At 42.7% G+C, this 15,909-nt stretch overlaps 2 protein-coding genes across 3 annotated transcripts in view; both read right to left on the bottom strand.

Annotated features, from left to right (window-relative positions):
- Positions 1–232: 232 nt before the first annotated feature.
- LOC139562541 (dickkopf-related protein 1-like) lies at positions 233–2,357 on the bottom strand. Its single transcript, XM_071380306.1, has 4 exons — positions 2,024–2,357; positions 1,724–1,862; positions 1,356–1,490; positions 233–1,116 (listed from the first exon to the last, which is right to left on the bottom strand). The coding sequence occupies exons 1-4, from the start codon at positions 2,222–2,224 to the stop codon at positions 851–853; spliced, it is 741 nt and encodes a 246-aa protein (XP_071236407.1). The 5' UTR covers positions 2,225–2,357; the 3' UTR covers positions 233–850.
- Positions 2,358–5,532: 3,175 nt separating this feature from the next.
- LOC139562210 (cGMP-dependent protein kinase 1-like) overlaps positions 5,533–15,909 on the bottom strand; it is a 189,722-nt gene continuing 179,345 nt past the window's right edge. For both annotated transcript variants that reach the window (XM_071379678.1, XM_071379676.1), the window contains exons 11-18: positions 9,455–9,594; positions 9,228–9,317; positions 8,331–8,472; positions 8,054–8,217; positions 7,827–7,949; positions 7,213–7,275; positions 7,064–7,130; positions 5,533–6,973 (exon numbers count right to left, since the gene is read on the bottom strand). In XM_071379678.1, the coding sequence (XP_071235779.1) occupies positions 6,875–6,973; positions 7,064–7,130; positions 7,213–7,275; positions 7,827–7,949; positions 8,054–8,217; positions 8,331–8,472; positions 9,228–9,317; positions 9,455–9,594 (888 nt within the window). In that variant the 3' untranslated portion in view covers positions 5,533–6,874. The remainder of the gene's footprint in view (positions 6,974–7,063; positions 7,131–7,212; positions 7,276–7,826; positions 7,950–8,053; positions 8,218–8,330; positions 8,473–9,227; positions 9,318–9,454; positions 9,595–15,909) is intronic.

A 15,909-nucleotide genomic window follows, 5' to 3' on the forward strand; every position in this document is an offset into this window, starting at 1 on the left:
TTGGAATGCTAAAAACATTCCCTACCCCCTATCTTTGGAGAGCTTGACTGAATCATTAAGCTGTTGGACATCATTTTGGGACGTATAGAGTCAAAAACTATTGGCATATGGGTTGTTTTGCACCTTTCCCCCGGATCACAATATCAAATACTAGATTTTTAGACAACCATTGTAAAACAGACAAACAAGCTTTTTTCTTGTAGAACTCGAGCAGCCACACTTACAACATGGGTCAGGTTACTATAATGTTTTAATAAAACAAATATCTTTACTTTTTTTACAAGTAAATAAAACAAATATACATTTTACATTAAACAGTAAATAACAATATAAATCATATTGTGTACACATTTACAGTATTGGAAACGAACCATGCAGCACCGTGTTCTTATTTATCATACTAGTGTTGACAGAATTCAATAGCTCAGTTAAGTACCACCTCCAGTATACTATTTACAATACAGTAATTTACTGCAATAATCAAGGTTAGTTCCATAAAAAGAGAAACAAAACAACTCTGCCATTTTTAATGACCTATCGATCTTTCCAAGACACATCCAATGACAACTTCCTTATTTGGCATCCTCCAGCATCCAGGGGAATCAGATTGGTCCATTTTACACCATCGCATCCCTCTGAGCGTATCACTTTTCTCTGGAATCTGTTCTTCCTTTCCAGGTGGTGTGTGTGTGTGTGCGTGTGCGTGTGTGTGTGTGTGTGTGTGTGTGTGTGTGTGTGTGTGTGTGTGTGTGTGTGTGTGTGTGTGTGTGTCAGCATCTCTGACAGATGTGTAGGTTATGGGCAGTGTGTCAGCATCTTAGGCAGTGTGTATGTCCAGGATGTGTGTGTGTCAGCGTCTCCGGCAGGTGTGTAGGTTCCGGTCTGCGGTTCTGCTGACTCCAGGGTCTTTCTCTCCTCTCGCCGGTCTGCAGGAGAGACCACTTCCACAGTCGCAGCGCTGGAACAGCTCCAGGCCATGGCCACCTTTCCTACGGTGACGTGTGCACACCTGGCCCTTCGTCAGCACCGGCTTACAGATACGAGACCAGAAGTGGCGTGCACAGCACAGACCCTCAGAGCAGTCAGAAGACCTCAGGCAGTTGTCACTTTCCTGACCTAGAGAAAGAGAGAGAGGAGGGAGAGGTAATTATGACGTGTTCTGTTGGAAACACGGAAAAGGCCTCAAAGCTGGAATTTTTATAATGAAATGTTTTCTTTCAAACCCCTTGGCTTTGTGTTTTCAATGGTAATTTAGTCCGAAGTGGACAGTGTCGGGAGGACAAATCAATAGAATCTTTATGGGTAGTGTTTGTTGTGTGGGTGTGTGCATGTGTGTGTGTGTAATACACACCTACCTTTGACAGAATGTTGTGGTTGACCTTGGGGCAGAGGCAGTCTCTTGCCATGGTGTTCCATGGTGTTGTTCTGCCTATTCCCAACACTAGTAGTGACTACAGCTTCAGCATCTTGATCACTGGCCTGACAAACACCTGAGGGAAAAGGTACACGTTATCAATAAACGCTACTAAAGTTTTCAAGATAATTACAATATCTCATGACACCCCAACTTTCTTATCCATAAGTTGTTGTTGTTGTACTCCCAATACCTCTCTTACCACATCATTAAAATTCACTACAAGACATCGCATGAATTAAAAGTATCATGATCTGAAAATGGTTGAAAAAAATAACAACATGTAACATGTGGATATGTTGAGCTCACCGTTGATGCAGCGGTTCCCAGCGCAGCATATTGAATCCCTTGCGCACCGCTTCCGGATCTTTCGGCATGGGAGGCACGCGCCTCGGATACCATTGCAGAATTCATCGGTCCCGCACTCATCATCATATGTGCAAATAGGCTAAGATAAATAGACATAATAAAATATGTATTTCCATTGGAGCATAAATGCAGAACGCATTTTGGTAAAAGCGCAAAGGTAACGTGTCCAACAAACGTTTGGGCATTGGTTAGTGTTGGTATTACGCACAGCTCCTAGAGCTTTCTAGTAGGGTTTCTTACCTGCAACGTGTCCACGACTGCTTTCTGCCGGTCGCTATCTGGTGAAGACGGACGTGGGCTCGGGCTAACCGTGTCGGTGCCACCAGGCAAGTTCTTGATGGCATTGGAGTTCAGTAAAACCGCCCCGGCATAAGCATCCCCAAGGTATCCAAACAGCATGAGATACACCGCCATAAAACGAAGCACTGACAGATGAGGCATACTTCTTCTTTATGTAAATTATCGGTCTTATAAATAAATCCGTCAAATGTATTGTTAAAAAGTCCGCGTAAGTCTTGAATCCTACCACAAAGTCTCAAGAGGTTGTTGTTAGTAGGGTATTTTGAGGTATCCTGACGCATGACTCCGCGATGTTCTCTTTATACATGTGGGTCTGTATTTATTCCCGCCCCTCGCAGCACACAACAAAGGCGGAGTGTGGAATTTCAAAGGCGCTTAAACTCCTGAGCTCCACTGTACGGAAATGGGCAACCGCCCCGTCAGGATTTCGTTTCACAATAATTGTGTGATCAACACGTCTCTATTGGGATTGCGCACATCACCTGCCTGGAGACCTCATTCTTTAAACGATACTTAAAGGATGCCATTAGGATACAGCTCAGGATAACTCCTGGTTTATTATGGCATTGTAGCCAATACCACATTTCTGTCAACTGGTTAGTGTAGCCAAATGTTGATCAAATTGGCACCAAAGTTATTTACTCACATTTCAGACAGAATAAGTTGTGGAGCTGCTCAAATCCAGAACTTCTAATAGACTACGCTTGACGAGCAGTTGACACGGACCCTATTGCTTATTTTGGGTAAGATGGTCTGACATCTATTCTGGCTCGCACAAGCCGCTCATGCAAGGCTACTTACTATTTGTACATTGTCTGAAATCTGCGCTCATAACTCGCAAATATTATGATTTAATATAGCATTTTTCCTTATTACCACATCCTATGATTGAACTGTATCTGTTGTCTGGACACATTCTCCCATTCTTACGCTCTTTTGGGAAAGTTTGGCACAGTGGAAAGGTCTTTCCTAAAGGCGCACTATTTTTCCTTTGACATTCAAGTAGCCTAACTGTCCTTTGGCTGTGTGTACACGGTGATTGGAGCTACTTTCCGTCGATTAACTACTTCATTTGATCTCTCTGATTGCAAAGGGCGCAATTATCCTCTAAGTGTGCTTGATTACACTAGCGGCGGACATCAATATAGGATATGCAAACCATTATGGGGTGCGAAAGTTTACCGAATTAATGGGCTTCCGTGGAGAGGTCTTTCAGGGCTGACTGGCACATTGAGATAAAAGACAACTCTGATCTTTCATGCTTGCGATCAGGTTGCGCTTGGGAAGGACACAGGATAAAAGAGGCCACCAAATCGGACAGAGTGACTCTCTGCTCTTCCCATGGCCTGTAGCTCACTCCCACACAAATAGTCTAAAAAAGTTTACAATATATCCAGAAAAGGCACCAAAACAGTTCCTGTACGGGGTGAGAAAGCGAGGCCGTAGAGAATGTGCTTGCTTCTCTTGTAGGCTACAGAAATAGTTTGTCACTTGGTCCCCATCTGGTGGTTTATAACTGTATAGACAATAAAGAAGCAATGTCGCCATACAAATATTGCCTACCTGAACACGAACACGAATTGGCGCTAAAGTATGTCTGGTGGTTTGGTTTGATGCTTTAGCTTTTAAGCTTTTAACCAAGGTGTAAACCAACGTGAATTAACAAGAACCCCTTTGATAGGTTCAAGTGATCACACGGAGGTGACACACTGTTAGGCCTGTCTCGTGAGTCAATTCCATCTCTGGGAATACACTTTCGATGGGTCTGATTACTGGCATCTGAAATACTTACGAACCAGATGAAACATCTCTGAAAAGCTTAAGGTCCTCCTGTCAAAGCCTACAAGTTGCTTTCATTTGAGTCAGACTACTTTGGGGTGAACAGGAAGATGCTAACCTTTTGCACACTCTTGTGGTTGTGGATGTTTCCTTCTCTATATTATTGACTTGGTGTTTTGAATAGAAAATGTAACTTTAGATTGGCCACATGAAGAAAAGTATGAAAAGTATGTTGTATTTACTTTTTAAAGGGTGTACACGTGGCACGCTGAAAATGTATTTGCGGTAGAAACATAACAATAACACAAGGAAAATATATCAGGCAACTCAGATTGTAATGGTTGGGGTTGGGGATACACAAATCAGTGGAAATTAAAGCAGTAAGGGTCTGTCAAATTGTGAATGACAAAGTGGTGTACAAGAAACTGAAATGCTTGCAATCTTTTCTATGGATACCTGCATCACGGCAACAATAGTGTTTAAAATAAGTAATGCAGGCATAGGCTACGTGTTCTTGTCTGTGGCATATGATCTGGATTATTTGTGGCTTGGGTTGCATATGCTTGTACATGAGTGAAGATTGAAGCAAAATTAAAATCTCTTGGGCCTTTACAAACTCAGCACTTTTTAAATAAAAAAAGATTGACAGTGCTAAGCATTCCCTCTCAATTTAACAAACCAGCTGTGCCGAAAACTGCAAATCATCTTTGCCATCTCTTTATCTGATTGAAGTGGTCATTCTAAGTGGTGGTTTATCCATCAGATTGACATGTGAGTTTCTGTGCCCATTATCCACAAAGCGTCTCAGAGTAGAAATCAGATCTAGGATTAAGTCCCAACCTGTCTATATAGTCTTATTCATTATTATCTAAATGAGAAACTGATCCTAGTTCAGCACTCCTACTCTGAGAGGCTTTGTGGATAAGGGCCCAGGTCTCAGTCTTCAGGTGCAACGACCCACTATCATGTCCAGAGGAGAGTGTACACATAATGCAGTCAGTGTTTCTACTTTGTTTCCATACCATGTGCACCCAGGTTAGGATACATATCCCTTAAATCTATCTTTTTGTAAAGGGAGAAAAGGAGGAAAATACTGTTTTATAGACAGACTTTCAGTTGTTGTCTAGTGTTTTTTATTTAATTGTAAAAATATATATATACGGAAGGCAGCCATGTGGGAGAGGTGTGACAACAGATGTCATGTTATGAGTCGCTTACTGGTCATGCAGTATTGAAATGATGACATGATGTTAATTGGGATGCCAGTGATTTAAGGCACTTGCATTGTTCTACTGATGATGAATGATTAGTGGGGTTGGACAGTCAGGTACTGAACCACAAGTGTAGAGAAAATGATGAATGGATGATTAGTGTTACTCTTAAAACATAACCATGTTGGTTGTCCAGTCCACCAACTGTTTTACAAAAACTATTTTTAAAATAGAGCTACTACAAAATATGACTGATGCACACTTCATACTTATGTCAACAAGGAATAGTAATCGGTTGCTAACTGTTCTATGTATGTATCATTGTCCTCTGGATTTAGCGTTGACTTGTATGACTAACTAAACACGGAGAATCAACACAACAAAAGTGTCAAATATTAAACAGACTGTCACTTAAGTTTACAAACCAACACAATTCTTTAAAGAAAGAAAGCAAGTGCATTACAAAGTAATCAAGCACTTTAATATCAATACACAGTAACAATAACCAGTGCTCATAACGTTTCATCCATTCAAATTTAATTCAGCACCTGTAGAAACGACAGCACTGGAGGCATTAAAATTCCATTAAAAGTGGTCAATTAAACTACTGTGGCATGAAAATGGGACTTACCTATTTAAAGGGATGGCATTTATATTGATTGGTTAGCAACTACATGATGAAATAGCAACTCATAGGATGAGAATGTCAGACATTTGCAATATGTAAGGTTGATGTGTAGCTAAGAGCATATAGTGGACTTTCAAAATAAATCTTTATTATCTGACCGCTCAATGCCTGTGAAATGAAAGACGGTCCGAGGATCTTCGTTGATGAAGTTTGCTAATAACTGCATAATAATAAATTGCTTTCCAGAAATGAGGGATGAATATGTGTGACTGATTACATTTGTAAGCAGGACATTTGAAAGGTCATAATCTTTCCATCAGAAGCACAGAACAAAAAGGTTGCTTTTTTGAAAGATAACTAGCTGCTGCATACAGTGTACATGAGTAAAGTAGATGAGTGTAGCAGCCTATGTGCATGTGTGAGAATGTCATTTCAAATGATATGTACATATACTCTGTGGTTCTAAAAGTAATATTAAGACAAACAGTAACATTCTGGTTCGTCATGAGCACTTGGTACCTGTTTGACTTGTCAGACTCAGTGTTAAGATCCTGTTTCCCTATTGAAGAGGGCCAGGTACCAGATACTGTAGGTACTAGGTACTGCTGAGCCAAACCTCAGGAACCAGCTATAGTAATAGAAGTCTTGGAGAGAAAACAGGGTGCAGAGGGGAAGCCTTCCAAACATGGACCCAGCCTGTCTGTTTGTGTCTGTAGGAGCAGTGCAGGTCTCTGGCCGCAACAGAAAACTCATCTTCCACCCTATATATTTTACTTTTTTATCGTTCCTTATAGTGTCCTTACACTCTCACATATATTGTACACACACTCATTCTCACACGCGCTCTCTGCTAAAGGAAAAGGCATTGTTTTAGCTCCAGGACTTACCTCTCTCTCTCTCTCTGTGTCTCTCTGTGTGTGTGTGAGTGTGTGTGTGTGTGTGTGTGTGAGAACACTGAGGAAATGCTAAAGTCATTAAATTCTAGTCCCAGAGCCACGTATAGCGAAGGCATATCGGTGACCCACAGCGGTTGTGGTCCTCTTCCTCTCTTCCCCCTCTCCTCTTCCTCTTTATCGCAGTCTTTAGAATGCAACTACATCAGGAAGTAGGCCCCCAGGCCAATAACAGAAGAAAATTTGGTATTGGGGGTGGGGGGGGGGGGGGGGGTGACGTTTAAAAATCGTTGTCCCAGCCAGAGTTGTCATCTGGGGGCGGGTCTTCATTGTCCTCTGGGAAGTTGTCAAAGTTACTTGTGTCCGTCGATGATGTCACCTGATTGACAGACAAAGTCAGACAGAGAATTGAGCCACTTAAACTTCTTATGAAAGCAGCTTGCTGCTGAGACTTTTGTTTGTGACTTACATTAGGGATGATAGGGGGTGTCAGAGTTCCCTTCCGTAGACCTTCCCCGTTAAAGCCCTCGAACCATCTGGAAATGTATAGAAACTGTTGTAAATATCAAAATGTGGAAAGATGAGTAGAATAATATGGCTCCATATCCATGAACTTACTTGTGTTTTTGGATGTCTTTAACACCGTTTTTCAAGTTTCCCAGTCTTTCTGAAGGATTGTCCCTAACATGGACACATCATGGTTAAATTCTCTACTTAAGACCAAATGATATTAAAAGGTCCAATGCAGCCATTTTTATCTCAATATCAAATCATTTCTGGGTGACAATAAATTACATTAGTGTGATTGTTTTCAATTAAAATAGTCAAAAAGTTACAGAAATAACTTCTTAGCAAAGAGGATTTTTTTCAGGAAATAATTTTGCTAGGACTGTCTGGGAGTGGTCTGAGTGGGGACGGGAAAACTGAAAATTAGCTCTTACTGGCAGAGAGGTTCAAAACTCTCTTTCTTATTGGTCTATTAACTCATTTACTGTATGTTGATGTCGCCATGTAAGGCCAAAACTCCCTCCCACCAAAACAGACATTTCAGGTGGTCTTTTCAAACAAATCTCACACTAACAGGGCATTATCATACTTTTTTACAATTTCACAGTATTATTCCAACCTCGTAGTGTGGAAATATATATAAAATACAGGAAAATCATGTTTTTGATTACACTGAGCATTTAAACCGTAATTGTTGAGGGTGGACCAAATGGTTTGCGACTCACCTGCATAGTTTTTTTATTAAGTTGGCAGCGTTTTTGGTAATCTTCTTTGGAAACTCAATCATGTCAATGCCCCTCAGGATGATGTTATAGGTCTTCATGGGATCAGGGCCAGAGAAGGGAGGGCTGGAAGACCGGGATAGAAGTAGACACTAACATTTCTCCCAATCTAAATTTACATCTAGCCTTACACTTTTATTTAAGAGTAATTATCAGGTTTGTCTGTATACCTGCCGGTCAGGAGCTCAAACATGAGGATTCCTAGAGACCAGTAGTCAGCTGAGATGTCATGGCCTTTGTTCAGAATGATCTCTGGTGCCACGTATTCTGGTGTTCCACAGAACGTCCACGTTTTCTTCCCAAACCCGATCTTCTTGGCAAAGCCAAAGTCCACCTAAACAAAGAACATGGGAAAATACATTCTTAGGGGCAACCTGCAGCGTTAATAGTTGAAAGGGTTAGAGGTTTGAGCCATCAAGCTTTGAATCCACAATGTGTGTCCCTTACTAGCTTGGCGTAGCCCCTGTGGTCCAGTATAAGGTTCTCTGGTTTGAGGTCTCTGTAGATGATGCCTTTGGAATGTAGGTAGGCAAATGCTTCCACCACACAAGCTGTGTAGAACCTGGTGGTGGAGTCCTCAAACGAACCCCTGGAGAAGGAAGTGACAATAATCACTAAAATAACCATAATATTTCAAACAAGCCCACATTGACCAGCTCTTCCCCAGACTCACTGAAACACATGCGAGGCACAATGAAATGAGTTGAAATATTGGCCTAAAATGCTGACTAGGTTGCGTGCGCGAGCGTTGCAAAATAAATGTACACATACATGTTATTCTATTATTTAATCCAAACTGGTCGCGGGTGTCAACGGGAGTCTCCCTAGCCAGGCGCTAAACTAAAACTTGGTTTTACTTTAGAAGCTTGATGCGCTGCAAGTCCCACCTCTCCAAAAATCTACTCATTGATTTTCACTAGCATACTTACCCACATGGGTGATTGAAAGATGAACAGGTAGAGATAAATCAAAGAACTAACTAACAAAAAAAACTAACTAGGTTTCCCCTTTTACCTGTGGATTAATTGTCGGAGTAGAGAACACATGATTCTGTATGACTCAAAATGGGTCAAAATTCTACAAAGACACAGCAAAAATAGGAACATATGCATTTCAGGTAAAATAACAAAACAATGTTCATCTCCCAGGACAAATTAGCTAGCAACAGCAAGCTAGCTAAATGTCCATGAATGTTTCATGTGTGTTTTGACCTGTCCCCAAATTAATAGTTGATTCACAGTTGGTTTTGGTATTTTAACCTGCATGTCATGAATGAGTATGGTGGGGATAGACAAAAGCAACATGCGCACAATGGTGGTTTGGTGATCAAGGTATAACACTCACCGGTCTCTAAGAATGGTCCACAGCTCTCCTCCCAGACAAGCCTCCATCAGCATGTAGAGATACTTACTGTCCTTAAATGTCCTGTACAGTCTGAATTTGAAACACAAAGATATCAAGATATACAAAGTACAAAGATATCAAGACAGTGGTGAGGGGAGGGTGGGTCCTCTGCAGTTTCACTGTGAATTAAAAGTGTCTGTGGACAGGTGTCGCATGAGTGTCTCTACCTGACAATGAAGTCAGAATGGGCCTCCTGCATAATGAGTTTCTCAGAGCGGATATGCTCCTGCTGCCGCGTGTCCACGATGTGACGCTTCTTCAGGATCTTCATGGCAAAGGTCTTCAATTCATCACTCTTCAGCTGGACCTGTTGACACAGGAGAGAGGAGAGCACTGTTAGCTGTAGGCAACAGTTCAATGAGACATCAATGCAATTCAACGTAAGTTGCAAGCTTAGTGTGGACTTCCTACATCTGTCGCTAGATTCCAGAAGACTGAACAGTCCCTTTACCAGTCAGAATGTTGAATTAACTGTCTGCTGAGTTCGCCCTTATTCCGTTGGAAATTTTAGACAAAATATCCATAAGACAGTATTATTAAACCGACTTCAATATACATGGCTCTCATGGTTTGTTTGTTCATCATCTGAGGCACGTGCACATCACGTAAATACATGCAGGCGATGCATGCATATTAACCAAACTCGTGCAGGTGTAACAGGACTCTTCTTGCGTTGTGTACAATCAATCATCGACACGAACTCCAACTTGTAGCACCAGTCATGGAGCTTTATTCTGATAGGAACAGCACAAAATTGCACGTCATGCGATGCACGGCTCACCATCCAACTCTGCACTCACGCACGCTGGTTTGGTGCTTGTTCACTGGGCATGTAGTTACCAAAATAATACAATATACAATATAATATCTTTAACAATGTACCTGATAGGAACAGCACAAAATTGCACGTCATGCAATGCACGGCTCACCATCCAACTCTGCACTCACACACTGTACAAAATATACGAACCCCCCCACCAGACACAGTAAGTTGCTAGCTAGTATTAGTTGGAATTCTCTACAACAAAATGCACAACAAATATTCGCCAAAAAACGCTGCATCTTATGTGTGATGTTCGAATAACATTTACAAACAAATTGATATAAATTGTACATTTAAATCATCACTTGGGAGTATAAAAATCACTTTTGACGTACAGTGCTTTGCAACCAACAACTTACCGCTGGTTTGGTGCTTGTTTACTGGAACGATTCTAACTGAAACATTCTCCCTCGTAAGCAAGCTACGCAAACCAGCCAATAAGATGCCATGTTGAGTAGGTGAAGGCAAGATAAAACTAAAACCAAAAACCCATTGGCTTAACAATGAAGTGGCAAGGGGAATCACCAATATAACCCTGTTACACTCCCCCCTACTGAATTCTACTTGCAAAGAAAAATAATAAAAATACAAAACGGCACTGTGCAAACATACCAGATACAGAGACACTCAACATATGTACAGAATAATCCAGAGAGAAAAAAAATATATAGATATGTTTTTATACTACCTAATAGAGAAAACTAAAAGGTAAAGCTGTGTATATCAAGGATGCAGACCCTGCTTTAAAACAGTCACTAAATATTCCAGTCATTAGACTATTCTCCTTGAGAATTAGAGTGCAAAGCAGTCGATCAATCCCCTTAGCTCTCATAGGTAAACATGCCTGTTACATGTTAAATACACTCAGTGACTTTAAAACATCCAAGTACTAAAATAAACCACCATAAGAGACTTTATCATATCCGTCACATTACCATCCTGGAACCTCTAATCATGGTCACAATGATGTAAAAACAAAACAAATAAAAGATGTCAATACCATTGACCCTCTCTATTCACATATTAACCTTCAAGAGCTAACTTTCTGCTGATTCATAATCTCAATCAGTCTAGACACTGGTTTAAATAGTCTTCCTGCCCTTGACCTAATACAACCCCGAGTACCTTCAACTTCATAAGGAGTGACAGTGTTGTGTACTGTTGCAATAGTGGGTCTGTCAACACAGTCCGTGCGTAACTGATCAGGTAAGGAATGGTCCAAGTTTGGTAGGTCAGTACGGATATCGTAACCAGACTGGTCAATTAGCTCACTCACTACACTGTTACGGTCTCGGTCAGATTCTTGAAGACTCTCTGATCGAGGCAGACCTTCCAGCTGCAGTATATCATCCACAGAATCCAAAGGTGGAATATCCTGAGCATCCAAGGATCACCCTCCAGGCTTGTGTCACCTGTTCCTTCAGAAGGCAACTCTGACACCCACACTCTTGTTCTGTACTCAGCATCATCATCCACTACAGTGTCCATGGCAGCTGAGACCACAAGGCTGTCCTTCATGTCCTCAGACTCTGTTAATCCAGACATGTCTGTTCCCTCATCAACGGCAGCATGGGGAAGAGGAAGAAAGTTGACTGGCATTATCAGGTTGCAATGTACCGTCTTCTGCTGTCCAGTGGAGCTGTTCTGAATCTTAAAAAGTGTGACTGTCAGCATTCAATCCAGTGACAAGGTAGACAGTATCCTCCCAACGGTCAGCGAGCTTCTGCTTTCCTCGCTTCCTCTTGTTAGCCAGCAACACTCGATCCCCAATCTCCACTGGTGCTCCTCTGACTCTTCTGTCATAAAGGTCAGCATGCCTCTTCAACTGATTCGCTGCAGATGCCTGTGCTGTATTCATGGCTTCTTTCAGATCTCTCTTCAAAGACTGAACAAACTGGTCATAGTCGACAACTTCTGGGTTCTCTATGACAGAGCCAAAGACTATGTCAACAAGCAGTCTTGGCGTCCTCCAAAACATTAGCAGGAAAGGGGCAAAGCCTGTGGTCTCGTGGATTGTACGCAAAAGTGAGGGACTTCAGCGCCTGAGGCCATCTGTGCTTTGCTCTCATCGGCAGGGCCCGGATCATGTTTCCCAACGTCCTATTCATCCTTTCGCAGGACCCGTTCCCCACCGGATGGTACGGCATGGTGTGAGACTTCTGAGCACCTGCAACACTCAACAGTTTGGCTATTAAAGCCCTCTCAAAGTTGGCTCCTTGGTCTGAGTGTATACGGCGAGGCATCCCGTAGACACAGAAATAGTTGTTCCACAACTGATGAGCTACTGACTTAGCAGACTGGTTCGGACACAAGAAGGCATGAGCCAATTTGGTAAAGTGGTCAGTAACAACGAGCACATCCAAGGACTTGTTTGAAGAATCTTCTGCATACCAAAAGTCTATGCACACTAGTTCAAGAGGCTCAGTTGTAATTATGCTCTCAAGAGGAGCTCTTGCTTCCGGATCAGGAGTCTTGCTCACGATGCATCTCCTGCAGCACTTCACATATGCTTTTACCTCCCTCTCCAGGCCATGCCAGAAGAACCTCTGTCTTGTCAGGTAGACTGTTCTCTGTTGGCCCTGGTGACCAGCTTCATCATGGACACCCTTCAACACCATTGCTTTCATGGAGGCTGGAACCACATACAGATACGTTTTCCTCTTTGTAACCACATTTTTCGAAACACGATACAGTACACCCATCTTCATGGTCAACGTGTCCCAACTTCTGAGAAGACACAAAACCTCAACACTCTCATGGGCACGCTCTCTCCGGGAAGGTCTTCTCCCCCTCTCCACAAAGAAGAACACTCTGCTAATCACGTTGTCATCACGCTGCTTACTTATCAGTAGGTTGTGTGGCAGAACATCGACATCGGTCTGCTCTGATTGCATAACAGCCTGTGGAAGCTGTGGCAACAGCAGTGCATGTGAGCCCACTTCACCCACCCAGCACCTGTGTGAATGAAGAACAGCTGCAACTTCATGTCTTGATAAAGCACCAGATGAGGGGTCAACAGTAGCCTGACAGCTAATGACCACTTCGTTCGAGTCAGAGGCTTTGTCAAAGGGGTGGCTGGACCGGCGAAACACATCTTGCACTCTGTCTGTGCGCACAGCGTTAGCTTCAGCTAGTAAGGTCTCGTACGGGACCCTTGTCAGGCGATGGAGTGCACTGGGTCGTACGAAGGGCTCTCTGCTCAAAGCATCTGCAACAACATTTATTTTTCCAGGGATGTACTTGATGTCAAACTCGTACAGTGCCAGCTTGGCGACCCATCTCTGTTCACAAGCATCAAGCTTTGCTTTGGTCAGAATGTATGTCAAGGGATTATTATCCCTCCATACCGTGAACTGCTGTCCCCGTAGCCAGTGGTGGAACTTGTCACAGATAGCCCATTTCATGGCAAAGAACTCGAGCCTGTGCGCAGGATACCTCGACTGCGCATAACTGAGGGACTTGCTCGCGAAGGCTATAGATCTCGCTGTAGCTCCCTGTTCCTGCACCTGGGACAGCACAGCACCTAAGCCGTTGCTGGACGCATCCACTGAGAGTAGAAAGGGTTTGTTGAAGTTGGGGTGGGCCAACAAAACCTGGTCGAGTAGGGCTTGCTTTGGCTGGAATAAGGCCTGTCTGCATTATGTTGTCCAGTCGGCAGCCGTCAACTTCCTGACAGGTGAGCGCCGCTTCATTTTTAAGCGAGGAGCCTTGTGTCCAATAGTCAATCCAATGAGAGGCTTTGCGATGGTCGAGCACCCTTCAATGAACTGTTGATAATACACCAACATCCCAAGGAATGACCTCAATTTCTGCTGAGATGGAATGTCAGTGCCATCTTCCATCAGATCAGCTTCTGTTACTCCTGTAATGGCCCTCACCTTCTCAGGGTCTGTAGCTACACCATCCGCACTAATGATATGCCCCAGAAACTTCACAGACCTCTGCAGAAAGTTACACTTTTTTGGCGCCAACTTCAGGTTGTGAGCCTTGAGACGCTCAAAAACCATTTCCAGGCGCTGTATAGCCAGATCTTCAGTGGGCGCATAGACCAAGACATCATCAAGGTAACACAGCAGGCTAAGAAAGTTCTGATCCCTAAAAATGTTTAGCATCATCCTCATAAAGGTTGCAGGTCTATTACATAACCCCTGTGGCATACGATTGTATTCGTACAATCCAAATGGCGACGTAAAAGCTGTGAATCTCCAGTCATCCTCATGCACTTCCACATTCTAGTAGCCAGAGGTAAGGTCCATTGTCGAGAAAAAAGCATTTCCACCTAAAGCGGCCAGCACGTCAGCCTGGTGAGGGAGTGGGTGAGCGTCTTTGATGGTGCAAGTATTGAGCAAACAAAAATCGGTACAGAGTCTCAGGTCTCCAGACTTCTTCCATACAAGGACAAGGGGAGAGGTGAACTCTACTAGACTTCCTTATGATTTCACGTTCTTCCATCTCATTCAATGCTTGCTTGAGCTTCTCATAATGATTTGGTGAAAGGCGTTGGTAGAGCATCCGAAAGAGTTTCTCATCACTCAGTTAAATGCGGTGAAGACATCCGGAAGCTTTTCCACAATCCAACTTGTGCCTGGAAAAAAATAGACTGGTACTCAGCTATGAGCTGGATGAGTTTCTTCTTACCAGCAGGAGACACTTGACAGGAGTCGACATCAACATCAGTCAAACCTAAGTCACGTAAGACCCCAGGACTGCTTGAACTGTCAGATCCGTCAGTATCGTGAAGTTGGCTGGAACCGTCATCAGTCACTGTCAAGTCATCTTGGCAGTCAGTGAGTATATCAGCCGTTCTCTGCACTTGCTGCTGTAAAGCTGCTGATGAATCATCATTCACACTAGAGGTCGACCGATTAATCGGAATGGCCGACAGATTTTTACCTTGTCAGCTCGGGGATTCAATCTTGCAACCTTACGGTTAACTGGTCCAACGCTCTAACCACCTGCTTTACATTGCACTCCACGAGGAGCCTGCCTGTTAAACTTATCTTATAAAAAACAATCAATCAATCAATCAATCATAATCACTAGTTAACTACACATGGTTGATGATATTACTAGTTTATCTAGCGTGTCCTGCGTTGCATATAATCGATGCGGTGCGCATTCGCGAAAAAGGACTGTCGTTGCTCCAACGTGTACCTAACCATAAACATCAATGCCTTTCTTAAAATCAATGCACAAATATATATTTTTAAACCTGCATATTTAGTTAATATTGCCTGCTAACATGAATTTATTTTAAATAGGGAAAATGTGTCACTTCTCTTGCAACAGAGTCAGGGTATATGCAGCAGTTTGGGCCGCCTGGCTCTTTGCGAACTGTGTGAAGACTATTTCTTCCTAACAAAGACAGCCAACTTCGCCAAGCGGGGGATGATTTTAACAAAAGTGCATTTGCGAAAAAAGCACAATCGTTGCACGACTGTACCCAACCATAAACATCAATGCCTTTCTTAAAATCAATACACAGAAGTATATATTTTTAAACCTGCATATTTAGCTAAAAGAAATCCATGTTAGCAGGCAATACTAACCAGGTGAAATTGTGTCACTTCTCTTGCGTTCATTCCACGCAGAGTCAGGGTATATGCAACAGTTTTAGCCGCCTGGCTCGTTGCGAACTAATTTGCCTGAATTTTACGCAATTATGACATAACATTGAAGGTTGTGCAATGTAACAGGAATATTTAGACTTATGGATGCCACCCGTTAGATAAAATAAGGAACGGTTCCGTATTTCACTGAAAGAATAAACGTTTTGTTTTCAAGATGATAGTTTCCGGA

This window comes from Salvelinus alpinus, chromosome 32 (genome assembly GCF_045679555.1).
Source record: "Salvelinus alpinus chromosome 32, SLU_Salpinus.1, whole genome shotgun sequence".
Taxonomy (NCBI): domain Eukaryota; kingdom Metazoa; phylum Chordata; class Actinopteri; order Salmoniformes; family Salmonidae; genus Salvelinus; species Salvelinus alpinus.

Coding starts and splice junctions, on each gene's coding strand:
- LOC139562541 (XM_071380306.1), bottom strand. CDS start 2,224: ATGCCTCATCTGTCAGTGCTTCGTTTTATGGCGGTGTATCTCATGCTG. Junction 1,863..2,023: donor CAGTCGTGGACACGTTGCAG/GTAAGAAACCCT, acceptor TATTTATCTTAG/CCTATTTGCACATATGATGA. Junction 1,117..1,355: donor ACCACAACATTCTGTCAAAG/GTAGGTGTGTAT, acceptor CTCTTTCTCTAG/GTCAGGAAAGTGACAACTGC.